Genomic DNA, 27,806 nt, shown 5'->3' with positions numbered 1-27,806 from the left:
CACCTCAGACCACCCACGCCATCAAGTACACTCGCAGTCAAAAGTGAATTAGATACGGCTTCTTGCGTAACCTTTGGTGTTGCCTTCTACCAACACTACCTTTGCATCTATATTGCTTGTGGTATCACAAACTAATTCGCCAGTTTTCCACAAAGGTAGGCAGGTTGTATTAGGCGAAGAGGCTCGGAAACCTGTCATTTATTCCTGAATCCTTCACTTAATCACCTAAAAGTGACCTTCGCGTCTCTTGTGACTAACTAATCATATAAAATACTCACGAAACACAGATTACATTCTCTGTGTTCTGTGGGGATCTTCTATCTCTCTTTTTTCATAAAAACATCGAACCTATTCTCCTATGAAATGCATACTTTAAGCGAATATGGCAAAGTTTTAAAATTCGGGAAAAATGCGCAGCAACAGGATACTGCTTGTTTACCGCTCCGACTACGACGGCTACGGCTGCTACGATCGCTAGACAGTAAAACTTAATCTTTTGTATGTGTTCCTTAATTTTATCTGCCCAATGAATGTATAAGTGTTTAACCTTTCCGAGGATTTCATTAACCTAGGGTTATTGTAGCCACTATTTAAAATCCTTTCTCGGGTACAATCGCAAGTTACTGAATTTTTCGAACTTGACAGTACAGCTCTGCTGTGTTGTGTGAAAAAATAAAAGTCTGAGATTCTTCAACAGTAAATATTTATTATAAAAATTGCTCTTATAGACACATTTCTGTTTCTATAATATATATAATATTTATGTTTTGTGCCACTGTTTCACAAAATTATTCCTGTTCTTGTTATTTTCGACACAACAGCTTAAACAATAATATATTACAATTATATATCTTACATTAGACAATTAAAGAAACAATTTTGAACAACCCCTAATATGAGGAACGTTTTAACAATTCGATGTGCAAATAAGTTAATTCAAAATTGTTTTCATAATTTTCTAATGAGTATTATTCCTTCTAAAATATATTCACAATTGTTTCAATAAAAATCCTGTCATTTTTGGTAACCAATGGCAATGAAAAACACTAAGGAGTTACACTTAAATAATTAAAGTTACGTATGAATCGGCCGCTAGCTTTTCTTGGAAAAGCTCGCGGCCAGGAAAGACGGATCGAAGGACCACCGCCGCTTATTGCTGAAGTCACAACACGACGCGCCGCAGCTCGCCACAGCGGGCTAGTGCCGGCACAAGGTACCACACAGGTATTTTTACAATTGAAGAGGTGCTCACCACAATTACACTATTCACAAAGAGACGACGATATTTTATAATTTTTCAGTGATTGAGCATTTCCAAATTATCAATTTATACAAATATGAAAATGACAGGATAAAGAGGATTCATTAAAACGGTTTGTACATAGTTGCAAGCATTTGACTGTCGCCAGTCTCATACCTCTGCCGCTCGATCAGTCAGACAATTGATACATCTTTAAGAAAATATATTTTGTTCGGATTAATAAAAAACCTAATCACTTATCAAACGTTAAGTACGTCAAAATGAAAATAGTGTGTGCAATATTTCGAGCAACAGATACATGAGACGCAGTGACCGAAAATAGTAGTACAAATGTATAGTAAATATGTAGATAAACTTCAAACAGAATAGTTTGCCGGAGAGTCGCTAACTTACTTAAGTAAACCATCACAACCAACCACACGGACATGTTCAACAAAAATGTCTACGCAAAAATAAACCGTAAAAATAAAAAGATTGAGCTGAATTCAGTTTTCCAGTGCGCGAGTTTAGAACCCATATAATGACTAAGTTGTTCGTGTATTATAAAACTGTACTGGCAATATTTGTGACGTCTTACATTATAATGCATAATATGTAACTTGTAAATCTGTACTTGTCGAGTTTATGGACAGAATAGAGGTTGTATGATACAACACGGGAGCGAGCGCCGCCTCCCCGGCGCGGCTTCGACATCGATATCAATAAAATTATTACTTTACATCACGTATTTACAACGGCAGCGGGAATCCGCACCATAATGCCCATCTCCGTATATAATATGTACACTAAATTTAAGAACATAGAGTTTTCTCTCATTAGCTACCAAATCACAATTCAAATATTTAAGTAATTGACAACGGTGGACAAACATGCGCCGGAGCACTATTGCATCCTACTTTATTGAAATTTGTACTTTGCTCTATTAAAGGTCGTGCTAGGTATGTTTGGTCCATGCAGTCCCAATTCCGTGGATCTCGCGTTCTGTCAGCGCAAACCGGCGTCGTTAAAAAAGTGCTCACTCCGACTTTAGAAAAAAGAAAGCAAATTTACAATATTCAGTCAAAGCAATCATTCGGTCAGTCAATAAAACTCAAAGCGACTTATGGCTGAAATCATCATATTCCTGCCGCGTGAGCAAAGTCTTAATGGCGCCAGATTTATTACGTGCCATTTGACGCGCTGCTCCCAACCCGATGTTACTAATGAGAGAACTTATCATCACTGCGCCATCATACAGCGACCACATAAGTCTACATTGGAAGGCGCGAAGTCATTGCTGTCCTTGACTAGATCTCTCCTTTTAGAAACGACGGGTTGTTAGTCTATTGTAAACATATTTTTAATCTGATTTATTTTTCGATGTTTCAATTCTCAAAAGCATTTAAGTTGCAAACAAAATTATAGCCCATCATTAATACCTCGGATGCCACCCAAGAAATGTTCAGTGTAAACTATTTGTTAGTCCTTTCTAATAAGTTACCGTTTCGGTAAGTTTAGTTTCATATTAGGAACTATATTTCAGTTAGTCAAAAATAAATTATTCGATGAGATTTCACTATTATTCTGCGCCTAAATAAATTTTCTTATTTAAATAACTATAAATACATATTCCTTGGTAGACATTCGAGGTTGTAGACAAAATTTAAGTAACAAGTTTTCAATGTTCGTAATATAATAAGTACATTGACAGAGCTGTCTTCTCAAGTTCTAATGATTAAATGCATGATCCTGACGATACCATGAAACTTCCACAGTCACAGCTGGTAAGGCTATTTAATTGACATTCAGTTACAGCCAGCATAAGTGGGTGTGACAATATGAAAGCTCACAGCGTTAAGTACTATTCTTTCAGTTGTTCAACATGATCACGCGAGCGGTACAAGTTTTGCCGTCATGACAGCACTCAGTACAGCAAGCGTTACATTCTCGTGCTTCTCCAACGATCGGCACATGTCCACACATAGAGTCTGACTTGCTTAGCCAAGTCTAATTGGTGTGCCGTGTGCTCCATGCTTAAAATAACTATGGTGGTATCAAATGAAGTCAGGACATTTTCTGTCTTCATTTAGAGACTAAGGTTTGGGAGAAGGAAATAGGAAGATTTTGTGCATTGATAACAGGTTATTTAGAAAAGGAGCACACGGTCACGAAGCAGAATACAGTCAATGAATATCCAATCATAAAATCATCTCGTTGTTCTGATTACAATAAGTATATTATTGAAAATATCAAGACAGAAATAATTTCTTCAAACTATGACTTGTTCTTTAACGAAACAATAAATATTGTATTTTCACCTAATTAATTACACAATAATTTCAACAAAAATTTAAACACCTCAGTTTTAATTTAAACGATGAAAACGTCATTAGCTAAGTCAGTTCAGTTTGGAATTCACTTAAAGAAAATAAAACTATCAAAAATAACTCGGCTCGCAAAAAGTCCTACGTCACGTCCGAAGCTAGCACCTTCCCTTTAGCAATTATAATAATACTAACTACTGACTGCGGGTACGCGAGAGTCGCGCGTCGCGGTGAACAGCCGGGCGCCGGGCGGCGCGGCGCCCCCGACTAGAAGTGTGGCGCGGCCGCGCGCGGGTTCGCGGCAGCCGCGCGGCCCGCCTCACCTCGCTGCGGCCGCCACGGCGAACCTATCACAGGCGCTCAGAGGGGCGCGGGCGAGTCCTGCCCGCGCGCCGTGCACTAACTCGTCGGCACCAACAGCCGGACAAAGCTGTCCTCGCTCCAGCCCCAGTCGTCGGGCCATGCGTCTTCGGGGGGATCTAACGCCGACCGGGAAGACAGACTCAGCACGGAGCCCCAGTCGATGGTTCGCTGCTCTTCGTCGCCGTAACCGGAGTCCCGGTCGGGTGGCGGTGGCGTGGGGAATGGCGTCGCGCGGCCGGCGGACGGGTCTCGCGCGCTCAGCAGCTCGCAACGCGCCATGCCGCCTGCGACGCACGCGGGCTCGAAAGGCGCCTCCTCGGCACTCTCCCGTTCCATTTCCCGTTCGATGCCACGTAACGTATTGCACACAAGCACCGACCGCCTCAACGAAGGGTCCGCGGTCTGTCGGAATCGCGCTAACTTTAACGCACATAAGTTCATCATTTTGAATCGCCTTTCGCGGTAGCAGCGGCGAGAAGCACAGCGGCCGGCGGCGCGGCCGTCGCAGCAGGCGCGCGCCGCAGCGCCCCCCAGCTCCAGGTAGGACTTGCCGTTCTCGGCACGGATGGTGTCGTGCGCACCGCACCAGCCGCCGCACCAGCGCCGGCGGCAAGCGCGCCGTTCCTCTTCTTCGCTTCGCCAGCACTCTCCGCCGCCGGCGCCGGCGGCCACGGCCTCGAGCCGCGCTATCGAGTCTTCCCACCGGGCGACTTTACCGCCGCCGCCCTCGCACGGCGAGCCGGCACGCCGTTTGGCGCCGCACCCGCCGCCCGAGCCCTGTAAATACCATACAAATAGCTATCAGAATAATGTATTTAATTTACAATTTTCAAAAAAAAAAAATATATTCTATTGCAACTAACCGTCAAATTAAATAAATTTGACATTGCTATTTCTTTATTTGAAATTTTAGCCTCAGATGTTAAACTCAAGTCAAACCACAGAGGACTTTTGTATAGTCAAACTATTTAAAATCATCTATGACAAAATATGAAGTCTTCTATAGTTTGAAAAACTCGGAGAAGAAAATATAGCATTTTGCACTTTGGTATTCATTTGGAACTTGAAAACTAATTGGTTAATACTAAAATTGTATTAATATCCTACCTCTATACATTAAAGGTCAGATAGAAAGACATCGAAAGAACACAATGGTGTGTGGGTCGGCGCCGAAATATTCGTGTATAGGTAGGTAGTATAGCAGCATGAGAATGCGTCGGTCGACGCGGAGCCGAAGACGAAAGTACCGTAAGCTCCGCGCGCCGCTTGAACTCGTCGGAAAAATGATGGAAATTATTTGGGACGCTTTCGTAAAGTTACTTTTTCAATCTACTTTAAGTGAAAACTTTATTGTTTATAGAATATTAATTGTATGGCTAAGTCTTGTTTCTATTTTATATTCTCAGGTAGCAATTAATTTCTAAATAATGTTCTTCACCAGATTTCAACAATATGCCGCCGGGTACAGGACGTTTCAACAACATGCGGGGACCGTGTGATCGGTACCTGGGTACGTTGCTATTGTGTGTCCCGACCCTTCTCAGTTTTTTTTGGGACAATGCGCTCCCGGGGTGCAGCCCCTGCGGCCCGGACCGCTCAGGTAAAATCGTGCCTGGTCGTAATGCTGCGGGATTTACTGTACCCATGCATTCTTTCTCAAAACATGCAAAATTTATATTTCTTCATTTCAAATAGGATAGCGCATTTTTTAGTAACTGCGATAATGATGGAAACGCAAATGATACTAGTTGACTTTTAGGTCTCTCTAGTGTTAGTATTGAATGCATTGCCTGTGCATGAGTAGAGAGTTGAATGTCATTACAAGGCAGGCCGGCGAATGGCATGCGATGCAGCCGTCGGGAATAAATAAAATAGCTAAAGGCGAGTCCAGCAGGCGCAGATGCCGGCGCACCTGCCACTACAATTAGGTGGCACACGCGTCCCAGCTATGTATGTATATCCCCAACTAGATATTCGCACTATTGCCCTTTATAAGTTGAGGAATCAGCTATAAATGATGAACTAGTAGACATCTGCTCTACAACTTCTCTATGTTCCTGATACAAGCGCTTTACCTTTAAAAAAGTCTTGTGTATAAAATTATCCAGTGCATACCTACGTATAGATACACTTATAACAGAAAAAGCATGCAATAATCACTAAATAAATATATTGCCAGCGAAGTATGTACGACAAGGAGAATTGCGGGCAAATTGTCAGCACCGGGCAAGCTGGCCTGCCGACGTTGACTCAGCGACAACTCATCGCAACGCTGCAAATAATCATTTTGCGTCACCCCTTTATCGCTCGCTGCGCTCCACGGAAAACGTGCTGTTTCATTGTACAGCTACCGAGCATTGCACACCGACTGCATTCATTTCATTACGGCAAAAATTAAAACCGCGCGCGACAAGTTTCAATATGCAGAAATAGATAATTCCACAAGTATTCGTCCGCAGCACGCGGAGAGCCATGGCCTGCGTGTAGAGTCAGTGTCGTCGCCAGCGCTGGCGCTCATGAAAATATATTTAGTAAATGACGTTGGCTGAGCACGTTGCCGTTCCGTGCCTCTGGAACGCGGTTGCGCGACGTTGCCGCTCCGCTGGCTCTTTCTAATCTTGTCGTAAAGTTCTTTTTCTGATGCGCAGCGCGTCGTTCGTTCTCTCCGCTCGAAACTTGGAAACGTCTGCCGTTTATATTATATCGCTAGTCTCGAATGCGGCATTTTATAACCGTACAGTATTTTCGCCATAACGTCGAGGAGTAACTGCTTATTTAAAATTATACCCATAAAGAATTCTACTGCATTCGTTGAAATGCGCTAGTTTAAGACGAAATCTCGTTCGAGTAAAATTCGTGTGGCCGTGCAAATCGCTCCTTTCGCTCGAGACGAAGAGGTAGGAAAAGTTCGGTCGGCGAGGCGAGTCGAACGGACTTTCTATGGCATTGTAGAGTCGAATAGATGGCGCGCGGCACGGCGAGGCATTGCTTCATAGCGCGCTTAGCCATGTCGAGCAGGCAGCCAGAGGCGGGCGCGGGTCGCAGCGGTGCGGCGTGCGGGGGGAGCGGTGCGCTGGTGTGGGGCCGCGCGGTTGCACGTGCACGACGCACACTAGCGCGCCCCGGACCGGGCGCCTGCCTTGTATTACCTACCTACGCTGCGCTGCCAGCCAACGCCGGCGAGCGTTTTATAGCAGAGTTGATCGTATGAACTGAACAGGGTTGATGCGAGGGGTGCAACTCCGGCAAAGCGCGACTAACAGAGCCCTGCATTTAAACTTGCTAGAGTCATGCAAACAATTTACAAATATATGGAATTTGTTCAAAATTACCATTAAAAAAAGACTGAATTTTCTTTCAAACTACTTTCTACAATTGAAGAGATCGAACAGATTTTTCTCAAAGTAAAATTGGCATTACAATACAACTGTAAGCATTAGCCCAAAACTAAAACGACTAGACAGTGTACATAAGTACTTGAATACTCGACTATTAACGAAATAATGGCCGTAGTAAAGTTTTTGTTTCCTTTTTTACGTTCATTGATAAAAATTCATAACAGCGTGAAGACGTGAAGCTATTCCGTAATATCGAAATCGAGAATAGCCGATCGTATGACTGATTAACCATTAGTGCTCCTTTCCAGTACAATGCCGCACGTGATCCGTGCTCGTGATTTCATTCATTGAGGGGTTTAAATGTGCTTTACTTTTCGTTAAAGACCTGTTATTGCACTTGCTTTTCTTGTCAACATTGCAATATTTCACGTTTGAAAAAAGATTTGCTGACTTCTATTATCTACTTGATATTTCTCTGTTCAAAGAGTTTGAAGAGACTCATTTGTGATAAGCTAAAAATGATAATGCAAACCTTGTCCAAATCATATCTTCGCCTTCTATAAATCTGGTAGTAAAGGTGAGCGGGCTATTTTGCGAGCAAAGCAAGCGTGGAGGCAGTGCAGGACTGGCTTTCGTTGCCTGATGGTCAGAGATATAGGGCTGCCTCATCTAAATTATTGACCCTTAAAATCGCATTAAAATTTCTCAAACATTACTTAATACATAATATTAAATAAAAAAAAAACATAACGCTGAGATGTCTTTACATTTAGGTAATCTTGTTTGTCTTATAGATATCACTTATTGTTACAGACCCATTACTTTGGGAGCTGTGATGTCACACAACTAATTCTCTTTATGCCAATCTATTATTTGAACAATGAGTTTTGTTTTCTGCAAACTCATCAACTCTACCGTCTCCTTAACTAAGCTGAAGAAATTTTAAATTGTATCCACTGTTTTGGTCCCTTCACCGTTTCCATGCTATGGAAACCCTGAGCCGAGCACGCACATTTCCGTGAGCGCCGCGGCGAGGCCGCACTCACACAGACACGGCTGGTATCGTACGAACAGCTGCGCCAATGTGCGTATAACCAGTCCCACATCCTGTTTGGTGAGTCGCTCACTTCGTGCTTCTGTCGAGCTTTTTATTTTGTGCCTCTGGCTACTGCTATGCGATTGATTTTAACAGTAGTTTTGATAATATCAACCTTAATCTATCTTGCTACCTACTAGCATTTATTAGCTAATTGTTTGTTTGAGGTGGAATGACCGAACAACTTATTGAATTTTTCAGCACAAAGGGAGTCTGCTTCTTCAATTCAACTTTGAATGTTATTTCAATGTCCAAATGATCCTGACTGACAGTAAAAATTGTCCACCCTAGCGCGATAAATATAAATTGAAATACAGACAAATTTAGATCCGTCCGTCGGGTATGATGGAGTCGAGTTTTAAATAAAGTAGCGACGAAGCGGCGTGGGCTCTAACGTTTGAATCCTAGCAAAGAGGAAAAAACTAATCTTCACAACCATTATGCAACAGGATCAATAGCGTCAAAGGACAAGGTGTCAGAGTGATAAAAAGAAAAAATGAACGAGTAAGTTGAAAAGCAAACAAAAGGAATCCCCGTGGAATGTGATCCTGCATAAAAAGAGAGGGAATTCCCGAAACGCATTGTTTACAGTACTCGGCGCGTGCGAGAGTTGTGTTATGCGTATATTATGAAGCTGTGGTGTGACCACTCGATGCATTGAAAGGGAAAATTGTAGTTTTTTGTCGGTAAAGCGATGACGCATGCTTCCCCGAAGGCGCGCGGAATGTCGGACCGTACTCTGTGGCACTAAGAATGCTCGGATCTTTTTACAAGCGGCTCTGCTAGAATACATAAAATTAGATCCCTCATTTAATTCTTGTGTTTGATCGCTGTAAAGTTGAAATTTGTCCATTACTTATACTATTTTGCGGATATTTTTTAGATACCGAGAATATGCTTATAATATTTATCACCATATTTTAATTGTGTGTATCTAACATACATGTGGTTTTGAGAACGATTGAGACGAAGGTCCTGGTACTGCTCGACACCGGGGCGTTTCCTCATCTCTCATCTAAAAGTTACATACTTTGTTATGAGGAAACATTCCGAAGCACTTCAAATTTTAAATTGGATCACATTTCTTGGAAGCGGTTTCAGCTATTGCGGTTAGTGTTTTGTTGAGTATGTTTTAGCCGCCAACTCTAATACCCGAATTATATTTTCACGTTTGTTATAGATAACCAGATTCTTTTAATCTGCTGATTAAAATACTTTATACGACCGTTTGCCTAATGAGATTTTGTCTCCCAACACTTAACTCCAATAATTTTAAATTGGAATCCCTTTCAAGAATGTGAGATATTTGTCTATATAATCTCATTGGTCAGTTTTATACCATAGTTAGCTGCTACTGTTACGGGTTCCTGGAATGACACTATTGAGTACGAGCCCAATTTGTGGAAATAACTATGTGAACACACAAATTACGAAATTAATATGTAATCTTTAACAAGTGTTGCTTGCGGCTTTGACACTTTGAGACCGGTTTAACGTAGATACTACTTTTCAGTGACATTGCGGGGCAGAGCAAGTGCAAGCTTGTAAATCACCGCGATCCTGGAGTAACTCGCAACTGATAATAAATCAGGAGCCGTACGGGCACATGATGACGTCACTGGCACGTATCTCGGAGAATCCCCGGAAGAGAGCGAATAAAATAAAAATGTCACGTCGCGATCAGCTGTTGGTCGGGCGCGGAGCGGTGTGGCGGGCGGCCCGCAGCGATACGCATAACGACGCCGCAATAAAACTTATTTTTATGTTTTTCGCTCACAATGGCCGCGCGAAGGTCGAGCTATCTAAATGGGTCAATACACTCGTAGTACGGGCGAACACGTGCTCCCGCGTTTGTAAATAGCGAGATATCGGCCGATTGTTGCAGTGATTAATGGGGGCGCGTAATGACTCGCCGCCCGCGCCGGGGTCTGCTAATGTGCCCATTCATTGCTTCGACACTATTATTGTTCGCCGAGATGTTTTGTTCGATCGATGCGACATTAGGGCGATGGCCAATGTCAAGGTTGCACTTGCTATGCGCCCGTCCGCTCGCACTAAATGCTAATTGCCTCCGAGAATGGACGCTGTTATTCCGATTTCGAGGACTCGCGCCCTTGCCAACTAGGCATGACTGTACGGCTCGCCAGATTTATGTTTCGCCGTGGGAATTTTAAGTGTTGCTTACTGAAAACTTTGAACAAAAAAACGTTTGTGTTCCTACATTTTTAAGTCCAATATTGCACACACATACAAACTTACTTCCAAATTACATGAATATCGTTATTCGAAATAATGTATATTTAGGATAACCAATATCCAAATCTGTGAAATGGATAACTAGTCTTATTGTAATATAGCAATAGCAAAAGTAGCTACTTATCATGTAGGTATTTAGTATAATGAGGATAAGTGACCTAACAATTTGTTTAGATCAGTATTTTCTGAAACTAGCATTCTTTGGTGTCATGACCAAAGGAAGTCCGGCAAACTAGATCTTTTTAAATAGTATTCACGTGAACATTACGGTAATCATTTTCGGTGTGAGTAGGCCCATCTAGGCGCTAAATGAAATCCTTTCGCGTCGTCGGCAGCCGGCGATAAGGTCACGGATCACGCTTATCAATGAAGGCATCTCCATACGCGCACGTGGAGACTGGCCACGACATCTCGCGCCCATTCACTATGAAGACGCCCCCCGCGGACCACCGCCCGCACCCCTCACCGCACCCCCGCACCCTCCGCGGTGCATCCATGCAACAAGTTAGGGCACAGGTTTCGTCTTGTAAGGAGTTCCGGAAGATAACCGCTCCGCGAAATACTGCTCATCTTGCTACATTGAAACATTTGTATTTTATTAAAATTTTTATGTCTCACTTAACGTAAAAGTTTGGTAGCTAAAAGTAACACGATGAAACATTATAGCAAAGCCCTTATCTAAGCCAATTTTACCGCTGCACTTATTCTTAATCTTCATTTGACGTCAACGCATAGATAGATATTTACCCAAAACGTGTTGTTCATTTGGGATTATAATAGAATCAACGATTTTATGAATTGGCTTATTATATTACAGTTTATATGTCAATAATTATGTAGCGCAATTTAAAGTTCGTAAATCATTGCGGTTCAAACAAATTTTCCGGCTTCGCGATGCCCAATTAAATATGGATGTGATTGAAAAACGCGTGTCCGGTAACGAGCGTGTACATAATTGGTGGGCGGCAGGAGCGGGCCCGGAATGACCCAGTTGCCGTTGCCTGGCGACCCGGGCAGCCACCCGCTCCCCCTGCCGCCTCCTGCCAGCACTAAATAACCTGCCCGAAACCGACACCTTAGCAAAGGTCGTTCAACCATCACACGGACATTGCTCATGCGATCCCCGCCTGCATGAGATGCAACTAAAACACTTTAACCGTAAAAGAATTCACTACTGGTAACTTCATTTCACTCCATACGCCGTTTGAATTGGAGCTGCGGAAAAGTCGACTTCATTTCTGAATTCATACACCAAATTCGGGCGCCAGAAAAATATTCTCATTAAATAGAGAACATGAAACTACCCACTTTCATCTTAAAATAGGTAAGGACTCTATCATCCACATCTCCCAATGAAGTGAATTTCTTAAACTTATTTTTTTCTGAAACAAATAGAAAACCTGCGAACGAAACTTAATTGTTATAAGCCGCGTTTCCCGACTGCCTCCCCCGAAGACGAGTCCTGAGAGGGCGGGGGAGGTACCTAGCAGTTGTATTTCTCCGAACTTGTGCTAAATTTCACTTTCTCTGAAGACGTTGTGCGTAGACTTAGCCACCCTCTACACCCCTTCTTCTTCGCTAAGGAACTTTGACGAATAGTTCAAATTAAATTTTCCAAATAAGTCATTTTCACATTCTTTGAAAGGGGCTAATTATAAGAAATAATAGCCAGCAGCCATTCCAACATATATCATGAAAAAACTAATAACCAAACAAAGCATGATAAAAAATATTTTTTCCATGAGACAGCTAAGTGCTTTTCCGAACTTATATGTTCTGCTATGAGAGCGCATTTCGTCTTCTGTGAGACATCGTTATCTTGGCGAACCCTAACCGAGTAAAACATAAAAAACGTACGTCAAAAAAGTCCTCACAAAAACTCTACCGCCACCTCGCCCCCTGAAGTTATAAAATGCTGAAGGCAGCCGGGGCGGACGCGGGGTTTGTGACCTTATCTCCCCGTCTTAGAGTCTACAACAGCTCGTGTAGACGGCGCGCACACCAGTTCAGCGTATCTGAAAGGCGAGCACACGAGCGTGGTAGCTTTAGCAAAATGAAAGCCGACTCGCTCTTAATTCACCCGCACAAGCACGCGGCGTACACGGACGTTGATAGAGCCCCCTTAGCCGCCCACGGCCCGCCGCCTGCCTCCGCGCACCGGGCATAAATAAGGGAGGCGAACTCGGGTTAACAAGAGAGCGGAGCCCACCCTCGCAGCAACGCTAGCAGGGAGATTCAAGGGGGCTGCGGCGAAGGACGAATTAAGGAGATGAGAGAGCACACGCTCTCGAGACGCGCCTCCTTGCGCCACGCTGGGAATTAACGGGCTGATGGCTAAGCATCAACGTTGTGATGCCAAAGAAATACATTTGCTGATCATTATTTCGAATGAACAACTAAGCCAGTCTTGATGTTATAGATAGATATAGTCTAAAAATGGGCTTAAGATATATAAAGATTGTCTTTATACATAATATTATATATACATGTAAGAAACTTCCCAAATTAAACTTATTTAAACAATATTCTGGATACTAATTTTGAAGTAGAAATAACACCGACGGGCCACCCTCGCCGCCTACGATCGTCGTGACGTCACCGCTGCGTTTTCGTAGCACGTGAGTCACTCTGCCACATAAATTACAAACTATATCCCTCTGGAGTTAGGGTTTGTTTTGCACAAAATTGGTAGCACTCCTTTGTCTTGCTTCGGGAGATCAGAGGAAAATATTCTATATTGGGAGGGTTGTAAGGTCGAGTTCTGTCGTTAATAGAAATAATGTTCTTGAAAAGAGGGTGGGTATAAATTTTCCATGGGGGCAGACGGGGCGACGTCGCGCGAGGGCGCCGCTGAGTCACGCCGACGCGAGCGGGGTGCACATATCGTAAGTATCTACCACTCACATGTCACAAAGTTTTCTCCGCATCGGAAACTTTGTTAACGTCAACCGAGCACGTGGTCTCAGCAATATAATACATAATTGCTGCAGCTTTTCCCGCGCAACACGTTGAACTTGTGGTGAAGTTTGTTGCCATTTTTTATCGATATGGTAAAATCAAGTATGTCATGATGATTGTAAATGTCACGACATTACTAGCACAACATTCATACCAAATTAAAAGTTTTCGTTGACAGATTAATAAACCTGCTAAATCGTGTTTTATTTTAACTGTTATTCTTCTAATTTAATCAGTATATTTTGAATAATAATCGTTGGAAATATTATGAAATAAGCAAGGAATCTACGGAGTGATTGTGATATCTTGGTGTGTAAGCAATCAGTTTTACATCGGACCGTCACCTTGAAAGCTGATAAGGCAAGCTTGATAACGCCGATACGGGACTAACAGCGCAATATAACATTCCTTGTAGTTTTGCTCGACACAATCAGGTGTGAATTCAGTAAATTCATATACATAAAACTGCAACCCATTTCGAAAAAAAAGAATACAACTACGTGGCCGACTTTTTTCAATGTTCACAAACCAAATTAAATAGAGAATCAAAATAAGAAACAATATGTGTTATATTAAGTTTAAATTACATATATATACATTGTATTTGTTATTTTGTATTCTTATTTTATAGTAGAATATACCTAGGTATGCCATCAATACTAAAACTTGATATATTCTAAAAATGTTTAATAATAACACTCGCAAGTGTGAAAACTCTAGTAGGACCAATATCATTTCCTTCTAAGCTAAATAATGAAATCTTTGAGGGAACATAAAATTAACATTCTTCCTAGCTAGTAAGAATATGACCGTGAACGTTAACAAAAAGCAAAGAATTCGTAACTATGCATGATATCAAGAGCCGGCAGCGCGTGCTACCGCGGCCGAGCGCTCGTCGGCAATGCTCGCTCAGAGATCCTCTCCATTACATTATGTACAGGGAGGGAGGGTGGCCGCTTATGTACCAGTACGTAGCCCTCCTCGCTCGAAACTCGCAGGTTATAAAGCGCGGGAATGAGTTTTCGCGCGAAAACTTTATCGCGAGAGCGGCTGACGGCTATGCTTTTTCATGAGCTTAGCATAGTCTTCTGACATCGTTGGCGAGATATTTCTTTTTGATATCACGTCTTTAATTAGTTTTAGTTAAATGTAGCTTGAAATAATTTTTATTTTTATTACGTTTAGTTAGTCAATAAAAATTTAAAACTGTTAATATATTAGATCTTTCAGGTTTTCTAAACAGCCATATTTCAGGTGTAATATAACAGTCACTTTTATTTTCTAGTTTGAATTACCTTATTTAACATACCAAAAAAACCGGCAAATGATAGCAGCTTTCTAGGCAAGCTCCCTTAATAATATTGTTGCCGAGTTGAATACAGCGGGAGACAAAAGTCAGCGGAGCGACCCTTCCTGCCAGCAGTGAAGGGCCGCGCCGAGGGAGCGCACAAAGCCAGACCCCGAATTTGGTAATGGGTCGAGTCCGTAGCCCATGGCAGATTAGAACCCTTTCGAAACTTTGTGATGAAACCAAACTTTAGGATCGCGTTGAGTTATAGCCGACATTTTTAAGTGAAACTGAAAGATTCCAAAAGCCCGGTCGATAAATCGAAGGTCGACATTTGTGGTGGATGGTGGACGGAGTGGTCAGCGGCGCTGGGGCTGGTGCGTGGTGAGCGTCAATGCCGATGCTGCTTTGCATAAGTAATGACCGCTCCGCCCGCCTCGCCCCGTAGGCCTATCGATTGCGGCGGCGCGGCGCGCGGGCGGGCCGCATCGCCGTAATTGTCACACCGAACGAGCTAGATTCGCTCCACCCTCACAATATCGACCTTACTACCCCCACATAAAATCCACTCTCCGCCGCCGACAACCTCCGATTGAATATCAAATGCGTTATAGTCGCTCTAAGTTTGGAGGCAGCTCGTAATAGAGCCTTCGAAGAGTCTATGACAGAGCTTAATTAGACAGGCGCGCGATGGCAGCGAATGGATTTTACTTGTACGATATTTTGGTGCGAATTAAAGCTCACATTATTTTCAATCAAGCCAGTAAAATCAGTATACGTTGAACTATAAGCATATGCCGTGACTTTGGAATTGACACGAGATGTTTGCGTGCCTTGTTAGTGACTGATGTCGGGGCTGCGAGGTAATCTAGCGCGCTTAACGATCTTCGAACTGAGCAAGTGTTGTGAATAAAATCCGAGGTTACCAAGTGCGCCAACAGCGAGGGAGAGTTGCTTAACGCTCGTCAACCATCACGCACGCCGCTCGAATGTTGTGTAGAAAACAATAATTTTCATAGTTATCGTTTCGCCCGGCAGAGCGTGCGACGTCGCATCGTTTGTATTAATAGGCGACGTCTAGTCAAGCTGAGTTTTTTAGCGCAACAGCAGCGACGAAAGTATGGAGAAAGTGGCTCGTTGACGTCACCCACACATGCGTGGTGCGTGTTGGAGAGGTGCGGTAGAGCGGCAGCGGGCTGCGCCGGGGCCGCTCTCTGTGCCCGATACCGCCGTCTTGCTACATGCCAGCCGAGGTTACAACACCACGACGTATGAGAAATCCAGCGCCGCGGCCCGATACGCCGTCACCGCTCTCGACACGTTCTCTTGCTCAACACTACTTCGTTAAAAAAATGATATTATTTCTGTTGCCTTAGCCGGTAGATGAAAACGAGACGAAGGATCATGGGCGTTCCCACAGATTATAATTGACACTTATACGGGCTCCTCGTTATAAAATGCGGGTTGGTGTCGTTCGTAAGAAATATTTACATGCGTTTTTTTCAATGAATTCAGAAAACCTTCTTTCTAGGTACCTGATGAACCCGCACCTGTTTGAGTGAGCGCGTGCATAACTGAACAAAGGATGCTATGGTTCACAAACACGATTTTTTATTGCGGTCCATTGCGATTGTCATTGCAGATTGGTTACGAGCAAAAATCGCTATTGTTAACGGTGTATGACATAACTCGGCTCGTGCCCACGTGAGAACAACAACGAAAGTAATAACAACAGTGAGATAAATAAAATAAAGAAGAGATGAGCGAGCGTCGCCCGAGTCGGAACTAGATTAAACCGTGACCAAAGATAGTTCATTCATAATCTAATCACAGTGGCAAATTGTACGTTTGTGTAGGTCGGTTAAGTTAGTAGTGTTAACGGGGCGGACCGCGCCGCCCGCGGCGAACGATTAATTACATGAAGTGCGAGATGAAAAGGAAAATGAACGGCGATCAGCTGATACTGATTGATGCGTGCACCGCGACGATCGCACCCCGCACGCCTCTCATTCACAAACCTGTTTAGGACCGTTATTACTTTAAATATTTATCTTTTTCATGCTTCTTTTATTTCTACGTCACATCAGTTTACATAATATTCAGTAGCAGAGGACAGCTTTTACGCGTGGCAAGAAGTGTAGAGCAAGCTTACCTTCTAATTGCAATATTTTTCATCTTAGAAATACTAGCAAATTCCATGACGACAATTCGGCTGTTGGAACCTATCCATTCTTAACATTCATGTATTACATATATATTATACTCTAATTCTGAAAAAAACCCATATACAGCACTCACTTAGTAACCAAATGTTTACGTTGAGACAATGACCTACAAAGCGGGTTGCAAAGATTGCAATCATAAAACTGGCTGGTAAATTCAAGAGCCCTTTATCATTTTTTTCATTGCCAAAAACCTCTGAGATGTGACGTCACAGGCTGGAGCTTGTCGGGGGTTCTAAAGGAGATTAGGACCGCGGGGAGGCAGTCTGTGGGGGCGAATCCTCTATACATTTACTCCTACTTAGGGAACTCGACTCGAATGAAATTATTGTGAGATGCTTGATAAAAATTTTAACGAAAAATGTAGTTAAAAGTTTTATAGATTAGTTTGCATCAAAATACCTATGTCCTATATATCATTTTATTCAGATATTGTAAAAAAAAGGTTGGAAAATTTTAAAATACTATCGAGTAATTATGCATAAGGTAATATCAGCAAGACAAGGGCATATAAAGTAAAACAATTGACAACTGACGACCACTTTATTCTAACGTGTTTACTAGTAATAAGTATTTCTTGTGTTTTATTATCTGATATCTTAATTAAGCAGCAGAACCAATGAAAGACTTAGGAAACAATTGATAGAAACATTATCGCCGATGTTTACTAGCAAAATAGTGAATTCAAACAACATCATCAAATTTTTAAGAGCAATAATAGAAGATTTCTCAGAATCAAGCCAAGTGAGAATCATCAAATAAAAATCCGGTTGGAAGAAATTTATAACAGCCAGAAAAATCCACAATACAAGTAATACTCATATAGTTTAATTCGAGTTGATACAAATAACAAAAATGGTGAAAATGGTAGGGTCTAGGCTGGGCGGGCGGGCGGTCGGTGGGCCAGGGGGCCTCCCGCCGCCCCACAGAAGAGAAATATGTCGAGACCCACACACTGGCAACTACATTACTGTAATTATCCAATTATAGAAAGTCTATGACATCGTATTTCATTGTCGAAAGGCGTGAAAGGTTGATGACATTGTGATAATACTTTTTGTTAATGTTAAGGACGGATTTTAACATAATTTGCAAGTTATATTATGAATCTGAAGAATGTGTATCAAATTTGTTTAAATTTGAAGCATAGAAGTAATAGCTATCTTAAAATCTGAAAATATCAACCACAATTATCATGTTTACATATCATTGGCTGAATAAAGTGTTAATGAAAAGTTTCTTTTGAAACTTATATGTGAAACAGAAGTTTGTAATACATTTTATTCCGAACTAATAAATCACAAGATAACGAAGGAAACGCGAATCGTGCCGCCCCAAACACACGGTGACGAGAGTACAAAACATGAACTTAATATTATATAGACTTGCAGTAAAAAGGATGTGAGAGAGAACATAACATTAAGACCTTTAAAACTAATGTTCTCTTTAGGGATGCACTAATGATAATGTCCACGAATGTTACATACTTTGGCATTGTATCTACTATTGATATAAAAATGTTAGTTTAAGATTCTAGTGAAAAATAGTGAATGGTTCAAATAAAATTCTCCAATGACTTCATCATTAGGTAGATGCTTTTCTTATTCTGTTAAAGTAAAAATAAATTAGAGATTTTATCCTGTTTTGTTTCAGATTTACCTATACGAAAAAAAATATAGTATTGTACGTTAGCCCTTTGTATTTTCCTTATTTTGCGCCCCCAGCCCTCCTCTTGCGGGTGATTACGGCGGGCTACGAAATAAGAATGAATTTTTAATGAACCCCCACTCCTCCCGGCGATACGATACCCTCCTGTTCCGAATGCTACGCACTTAGAAGATTAGTCCTGAGAGCTTTCTAGTTAACTTAGTAACAAGCCTCAAGTCTAGCCAAGATACAATTCGGGACAGTATTTTAAAAACTAGAATTCATCTCTTAATTTATTTATTTCATTAGGTTTATTATGCTCTTGCAGATTTTTGGAGAATATCCGAAAAAGTAATGGTCTAAGTTGCAAGTGAATGTGAAGGTCTATATAATATTAATACAAAAAAAAGTACAAATACATTACAATAAATAAAGATGATACTTTGTTTAAATAGTCCTAGTAATAGCCAGCCATTCAACTAATTACGCCTCAATAGAGCATTACAAAAACAGTTGTAAACAGCTGATTGTAGTAAAACAAACCGATACAGTAGCGGAAACAGCAGCACGATTTCAGGTAAACATAGGCGCCGGTCGTAAAGCAATGAAGAGGCGGGCCCCCGAACAATAATGTAAATAGAGTTTTATAGTGTAAACAGAAAGAATAACGTTACGTCAGCGCTACGTCACGGGCACGTCACGGGCGCGTCACGACGGAAGTCCGCACTAGATATATTTGTTGTGCAACGGGTTCAATGTCGCGACTATCTATTGCCCATCAATCAGCGATAGACGCCGGGAATACAGAGTAGAGACAAGTACAGAGAAACAACTGGGTTGAACTGGCCTTTTTTCCATTCCTAATTTTATAGAAAGCAATTAACTTCTATGAAATTTTACAGAGAAGTGTGTTTTTTTCTGGATGGAAGGTTAAAAATTAAAATACTGCTCTTATTTTTGTCCAACGTTTGCTTCCGAAGCTGTAATAATATAGTTGCCAAATTTCATAATACTATTCAGTGGATCAGTTTATGTCATTACATGTTTTAAATATACCTACGGAAAGTAATTTTAGAAAAACTTGTCAATGCTAACTTGTGCCTCTATAAAAAACATAACAAATGAAAGCATAAATACCAAATTAACACATTCCGATAACTTGACGTAGTGTCAAACGCCTCGTAATGTTTATTAAGTGTTATTATACAATGTAAATAAACGGTAACTGTAAACGGCGAGGTTATAAATATTTATCGCCGAGCACGTGCGAATTCGAGTTTAATTTCGTATCTAGATCGAAGATAACTAGTATTTAACGTGATAAATTAAGCGGATGATCCACCTGTCTTGGTAACATGATATGAATCGAATCGATTGTCACGGTTCACGGTCGAGTGGGATGCATTATCGCTGTTTTCATTCATATATCGAGAAAGTCTGGAGGTATCGATATCGGTTGTGCGTGACTAGAGGCGATGCAGCGCGTCCGGGAGCAAGGCCGCCGGTGTTTACAAACTTCCGTCACGACTCGCGGCTTGTCACTGTCACTCCGAGTTCCTCTACTCTCAGCACATACGGCTACGCAAATAATAGCAGCCCTCGCAGCTGACATTGTCCCACTTTGACTGCCCGCCGTCTAGACTCGAGATAGATGTGATCGTGATGTCGCTGCCGCGTCGTTTTGCATCCGATAAATTCCCAATAGATTCGCGTTTCGAATCGTTCTAAGTAGGTAGCATTGTTGACTATCGCCGTTCTTACTGTTATACCCGTTGTCGATACCTATTTTCACCAAGACATTGTCGAAAAAACAGCAAAAAATTACTTCAGCTTTTTATCAGTATTAAAAGAACCCTTATTACCAATGACAATAAATTAAAGTCCCGAATGATTTATGAAGACAAGGAAGAGAAGATCGCGTTAGAGAAGATTGTATTCTTAAATTGTAAAGCATGCACCCTTGTATGAGCGAGGCAGTCCCTGTGCGGCGGTTAGGGGAGAATGCAATGGGGTGGCCCCCTCGTACCTACTCTGGTGCACAGTAGGCGCGTAGTAACTGCAATAACGGAGCAGTGAAAGTGTCGCGGGGCGCTTCAACCGTCAATGGGCGAAGACGTACTCCCTTCGCCCCTCCGTCTTGAGCTCAAACTTGTAGTTAATAGTACGATCTTTCCTGCGTCGGTCGCGGTTTACACACGTGAAACACGCGCTAGTCTCAATAAACATTTCGCTCTCAAAGTTTACAGGCACGATCGCCAAGGACGGTCGCGGCCTCGCCTAGTTCAAACATCGCTAAGACAGCCTTGTAGCGGTGCGAACATAGTTCAAACGACCCTCGATAAACGTCTGCGAATCGAGTTTAGTATGTAAAGTGCACGTGAGCGGTCGTCAAGTGGCGACAAGCAAATAAACGAGCGGAACGAGTACGTCGTCATTATCTCGACTCATGAATGAAACGGAACGTAAATTGAAATGTATCGCGTGCCATAATCCGCGCATTAATCTCACTCAAACGCCGATCGTTGCGTCACTTCAACAACAAATGCCTCAAGTTCATTGATCCACTTAATGCGTGCACTAAATGTGTCGCCGCGGACGAATGTCAAACAACACATCATTACATAATCTCGCATAGTTTCTGCGTACACGTTTCCTCGCTTCCGATCTGCTCAGGCGCTGCTACGTCACAATGTTTATTTATGAGCTTATGATTATAAAATGACGTTTACATCATTCTGATATCGTTGACCGGTTGCCGTATAATAATAACATTCATTCATTCATAAATGATTAATGGTTACTACCTACGAAATAGATTTGTAGTGGTATTAATAAAGCTATTATCATAATTATAAACAAGATTTTACGCTACTTGATGCCGTAGTAAAACTTTATTTACAAACATTAGCCTCCTAATAAATTTTATAAATGTTCTGTTAAAACAGCCCACCAGAAGCGTCAGTTTTTATATTGTACTGCTTGGTTCAGTCAGACATTGTGTCTACGTTTAAATATTATGAAGAACAATCTTAAACATAGTTTTGTGATTTTTTCTTACTTTGCGAGTGTGAATGTGAAGCGAGAATTGAAAACTTCTTTAAAAGTTGACTCGAAAAATACCACACAAGCCAATTGTTCTTTTTTCCTGGATTTATATTGTATTTCAAATATAGAATTAGCACTGCAACTTGTAACTCTCTTACTTAAATTATTATGATTTGATTTCAACTCTCAGCCAAGCATAAATATTGCAAAATAAAATATTTATTAGAGACGTTTATGTCTTTTTTCTCTCCGAAGCACGCCTGCGAAACTTCGAAGCACTGCACTACAAGTTTCCGATACGAAACTTACAGGAAGTGAGGACATACTGAACTTTAAGAATAATTGTTGAACTTTCCCCGCTGAACTTGACCGCCAAAACCGGTGATAACTTTATATGCTTACACTACAATGACGTGAATTTACATAAATTATCGACGTCGGAATGTCTCGTGTACTGCAATGTTTACAGCCGTAACGAGAGGTCGATGACTCCATATTGTTTTATTGGAGACATAATTGGGTCGCGTCGAGGCCGTACGAAACAAATATATTTAGAATCGCGGAACCCGCGGAGAACACGCGTTCCTATTTTGATTTCGCTTTCTGTTGCGATTTCAGAAGTTAGAACGTATGAATAAGAACAGTATATTTCATAAATGTCATGATATTTTTTCTTTACTCAGATTTTTAAACTGTACGCGCGAAACAAATAAAATCAATATCTTTTCTTTTATTTAATCAATTGTTATAAACTAATTCATGAGATCAATGCTTTTTAACCGCGCATATCCATGGATTTATAGGCTTTTATCTGCGAAAATTAAAACCCTATATCCGTTAACTTGCACACAATCATATCAATAAGATAAAAAATATTCAAATGCCTTCACCTTGAACAGTTAGGTACACCGTTACCAAAATAAAAAAAAATTCATTCATAATAACAATCTTCTTGAAATCTAAATCACCCACGTTTTGAAAACACCACGAATGCCTTCACGCTCATAAATCACAAATACTACAAAAGATAAGCGTACAAAAAAATAAACACCGCTGTCGTCAACCAGATCACAGATAATAAAATATAATCTACTTGTATTGGGTTTCACACGGCACCTGACATTCGCGTAGTTCTAAACACCTGTTCGTCATTCAGCGAAGTCGATGCCCTATATTATTGTGCTCTTTCAAGTTCATTGATTCATACAATGGGCATATAATTGGTCGTTAGCGTATGTCAAAACACGTCGACGGTTCATAATAACGCTTTACATAATTAGGTTCGTTTGCATAAGCGATTATTATGCGTGTCTTCGCCGGTGACGTCACGCTATGGCTAATTCATTCATTTGTGTGGTTCACTATTACTTTTACAGCACGTGGCTATTGTTTACAAACGCTAATTTGCGGGAGCGTAATAACGTCATTACGAGATTTGCTCCGAGAGCCGGCGCGGGCGCATGCACCGCATACTTTACAGCCGTGGTGTTAAAATGTTATAAAAACATAAATTCGTGGTAATTAAATCGAAGTGTCTTAAGATTGAAGCGTAAGAACAATTCGTACCTCATGTATCAGGTTTTTGTTTCAAGCCGAAGCATTTTGATGGACAGTAATTTCTCATAAAAAATAGCAGGTGCGAAACGCCTACGAGGCCTACGACATGCTACGACCTCGAAGGCATTTCGTAGCGTATTTACATCGTCTTTTTTATATGAACCAGTTATTTTTGTAAAATCAGTTTTGAATACAAGTAGAATTAATTATGCCTGCGTATTTCCATCTTATGGAATCTTGCAAGGAAAAGTATTGGTCCACACCAAAATATTTTATCAATTAGTAGTAATTTTTCATAACTCCAGAGTACAGCTGGAAAAATATATATATATCGCCTGTGCTCAGGCATTTACCGTCGGCAAAGTGCTATGTCATAGTGAATAAGCGTCTCAGCCTAAGTAACCTCTTATTGTCTGCACTCAGTTTTTCAAACCAATTTATTCCCTTTATTTTTAAAAAATAAATACAATAGGGACAGATCTGGAGCGTTGTTTACTAAAATCAATTTCTATATTTACCAATAGCTGTTTTTGATTATTCATTTTCAGATTCGATGATCCAGGTTTTATCAACTAATATATTTTCCTCTCTCGATAATACACACACACGTCTCTATTGTCTCATTTCCAGCAAAAACTGGCGTCAAACAGAGTTCAACGCACCGACGGACAAAACTGAATTCAGGTTTTATAAACCATATTCACCGTTGTTCTATTAATTTTCAGAAAATATAAACTAATAACGCATTTATAAACTAAAATACTCAGTATATGAAATGCAAGAATGGAATTTACGTGTTTGTTCTAATTCAATATGAAATAAAGTGTTATAAATAATATGCTACTCAATGACTTTAACTTTGGGACAAAGGGGAGAGAGAAATATTGGAAAGCGGATCCCCGGACCGCGAATAAAATATAGCAGTGAGTACTTATACATGAAGACGAAAGATAGATAAAATGCTATGAACCGAAATCATTCATTTGTGAGTTAGAATAATAACTCTCTTTTATCGATACTAAGATGAAATATATCAAAACCATCCACGTTAGATCAATCTAAACATTCAGCATCGGACTAACAATAGCGACTAGTTAAACAAAGGCGTTGAAAATCTGCGTGTGCTCATGTTTTCATTCAATCAGCTGTTCGGTCCATAAAGATTTGATAGTTGTTTGACGTACGGTCGCAACAAGTCGCATTCCTGACTGCACCCTACACCCACACCCCCTGTGAAAGGCCTAAAGGGGAAACCACTTCATATTACATGAATAGTGGCCTACATACATTTCGATAGTAAATCATGTATTTATTATAAATACATGAATCAAGAATTTAGTATAAATACATGATTTAAATAAATGTAACGAGGTTAGCCCCAATTGCGTCCTCACCTCTTTGGAGAGTATGTATACTAAAAAATATAAGTATATAGGTAATATGCAGATAAATAGTAGTAGGTCCCAAAGTAAATTCTTAACTTGCAATATAAGACGTAACTCAAAGATATAATTTTTTATAATAAATATTTTTATAATAAATATTTTACATGCACATGTGTGTGGACAATCGTAGGATTAAATCGAGAACCGGAAAAATATACTTATTAATCACGGATAAGTAAAATTTTTACGGCCTTTGTGGCGCAGCGGTAGTAGGCTAGTTTGTGACACCGGAGGTCCTGGGTTCGAATCCCGGTCAGGAGAAAAAAACTTTTTTTGATTGACCTGGGTCTTGGATGCTTATCTATATAAGTATTTATTATAAAATATAGTATCATTGTGTTAGTATCTCGTATACAAGTCTCAGACCTACTTCGAGGCTAACTCAATCTGTGTAATTTGTCCCGTATATAATAAAATATTTTTTTTCTTTTTATATTTTGTTAAAATAGAAAAGTTCGGCAAGTCTTCAACAGATGGCGCTACACGTCTCGCTCGACACCTAGTATAGCTACATGTTATTCCATATCAGTAAATACACTTCTGATATGGAATTTATTCTGTAAGAGTTCCCATTTCTTACTTATTCAAGAAATAAGAGAAGTCCTTCTCACCTTCTCTTGCTTAAGCATTTTTTTATTTATGATCAATTTTATGCGATAGTTCTTTAAGGTTGCTAGTGTCATTTGGGTTTGGACTTGGCCAGTTTGAAAGGAGTAATCATAATTTGGAGGAACGTATCCTTTAGGTCATATTGAGAATTCTGCAATGTTGGCGTTCAAAGGAACTTCTCATTGGAAGTACTGTTGATCAAGTAAAAAGGTGGCGTTGTTGGAAAACGACGAGTCCGCAGAGTGAAGTGGCCATTGGCGATCCGACCCGAGGAGTAAATCTCAATAAGTAGCTGCGAGAGGCGGTGTTGGGCGGGGCGCCCCAGCCGTTGCCATGGAAACGCGCCCCTCACCAGCTCCCGTGCAAAACCCGACCCGTACCATCGACCTTAACATATCATAATCATTTGTTGATAAGTTTCTGTAAAAACTACGAAATAAGAGACCGTAATATCATATAGAAAGTATTGTGCAGCGGCCAACTCGGCGATAATTAATGTGGAGTCAGCCGACTCGAGCGAGCGGCGGCGCCGAGCCTCGCGCCCGTCGACAAAAAACCCGCTCCGACCGACACAAAAACACCGTCGTGGGAGCGAGACGGCGGCGCGGGTGCGAGCGAGACAGTCAGCCGTACGTATTTCTGTGACGAGTCCTCGCTCGCCTCGAGCGGCGCGCAGTTATCGAGATCCGTACGAATACAGCGCTTTGATTTAAAACCCGACGAATGCGCCCTTCTATCTATCACATGGTGTTTGACAGGTCGCCGGAAATGCGAGCTGTCAAATCAAAAAAGGCGCGCGTCTTTGAAACAAAAGACGAGCAAAATATGCAAGTGATCGAAACTGACTTAATTAACATTAGCTCGTCAAATATTATAATGTTAACGTTAAGATTCTTTTGAATAGAATATTCAAGGATATAGGAAAGCCAAATGAAAACTTTGAAGTTTGAGTATAAAGCTAAGATACACGCTACAATATCGCTAGGACAAAGAATATGAACAAGAAAAATATTTTCACAAACAATATGTATATATGTACCTATATACATATAATATTAAAATAATAGTATTACGCATTTTATTTAGTATTGTATTAGGTAGCTAGTAGAATCAAAGAAGTCAAATTACTAAGAAAAAAAATCTATAATATACACCCAAACTTAAAACTGCAAATTTCTAACAAATAAATTTGTGTCAAAATTGACCATACAAAAGACATAAACGCAATTGAAAAAAGTACCGACAGTTTTATAAAAATTTTACAAGTTGTGAAATATTCCAAATATTTTGTGCCTCATCCTCACGACCAATGGTTATTTTCAATGCTTATTCTGTTGAAATTGAAGTTAATTTCGAGTTCCAAATGATAAAATGACCCGACTTAACCAATACCAAAGTTACCGAACGTCTATGAATCCAAGTTGAATTACAAAAGTCACGAAACTGAGTGAAAATGTAATAGAAAGTAATGACAACAGTTAAATGTGTAATCCGAGTGGACTTACCTGAAAATCACTCCACATTTTCATGGGGATACACCATAGTTCCGATACGAAAACATCACACGATCACGATAACAACTGTCAAATGCACAGCGTCACAGACGAGCTCACAGCTTGGGGGCCGATGGCTGACTGAAGCGACGGGAAGGGCGCGCGGCGGTTGCAACGTTGGGGCTTTGAGCGAACGCTCGGCCGCCTTCGGAACAGTTCGGCTCCGCTCGGGCGCCCACCTGCGAGACCGACTTCCACGAACAACAAAACCAAAGCGACTCCAGCCCGGCCAGCACAATGCCTTCTACCTACCCGTGGAAATACCCATGTTTCAGATCACTTTATGGACGAACCTCGGAGCTCATTAAGTTTTTGCGATTGTCTACCACAGCCCAGTTTCCTTCTTTGTTTCCTTACTGAATTTATGAAAGTAATATTGATCTTCTTGATTTTAATTTAAATATTAAGCAGACATCTAATTTTCATAGAATATAAATTCAATCACGCTTCAATGTATTTTTAACATAATCGTAGTGGGAATATCTACTATAATCTAATCAAAAATACTGCTGTCGGCAGATACACGGTGAGCGGTATCGTATTCTTGCGATTGATAACAAGAACAAGATTGAAATGTGATTCCTAACGGGCACACATAAAGAACTCAAGTTTTCAGTTCGCTGATAACAGAAAGTGACAAATAAAAAAGCTTCCTGAACAAAGTTTTGAGTGCGGCGCGCTACGACCGGCGTAGCAGGAAGTTTGTAGCAGTAAAACTTCGTAGCGCTCTCGTAGCGTGAAAGTTTTGATTTCAACGATTTGCGTTGCGGCGAAGAGAGGGCCGCGAGGCCGCACTAGCTGCGCGACCCTGCCCTCCGCACCCATGCGCACCTCACGCCTCGCTCGAAACGTCTGCTTGTGTTAT

At 41.1% G+C, this 27,806-nt stretch overlaps 1 protein-coding gene across 1 annotated transcript; it reads right to left on the bottom strand.

Moving 5' to 3' along the window:
- Positions 1 to 686: 686 nt before the first annotated feature.
- LOC106130501 (uncharacterized) lies at positions 687 to 27,053 on the bottom strand. Its single transcript, XM_013329354.2, has 2 exons — positions 26,894 to 27,053; positions 687 to 4,704 (listed from the first exon to the last, which is right to left on the bottom strand). Exons 1-2 carry the CDS (start codon positions 26,915 to 26,917, stop codon positions 3,964 to 3,966), a joined length of 765 nt encoding a protein of 254 aa, XP_013184808.1. The 5' UTR covers positions 26,918 to 27,053; the 3' UTR covers positions 687 to 3,963.
- Positions 27,054 to 27,806: the final 753 nt, after the last annotated feature.

This window comes from Amyelois transitella, chromosome 18, assembly GCF_032362555.1.
Source record: "Amyelois transitella isolate CPQ chromosome 18, ilAmyTran1.1, whole genome shotgun sequence".
In the NCBI taxonomy this organism is placed as follows: Eukaryota; Metazoa; Arthropoda; class Insecta; order Lepidoptera; family Pyralidae; genus Amyelois; species Amyelois transitella.
The sequence above is the reverse complement of the archived record's forward strand: the minus strand, read 5'-3'. Positions and strand labels throughout refer to the sequence as shown.

Excerpts from the sequence above, each read along its gene's own strand:
- LOC106130501 (XM_013329354.2), bottom strand. The coding sequence starts at position 26,917 with ATGAAAATGTGGAGTGATTTTCAG. Across the intron at positions 4,705-26,893 it reads AAATGTGGAGTGATTTTCAG|GGCTCGGGCGGCGGGTGCGG; the intron begins GTAAGTCCACTC and ends TGGTATTTACAG.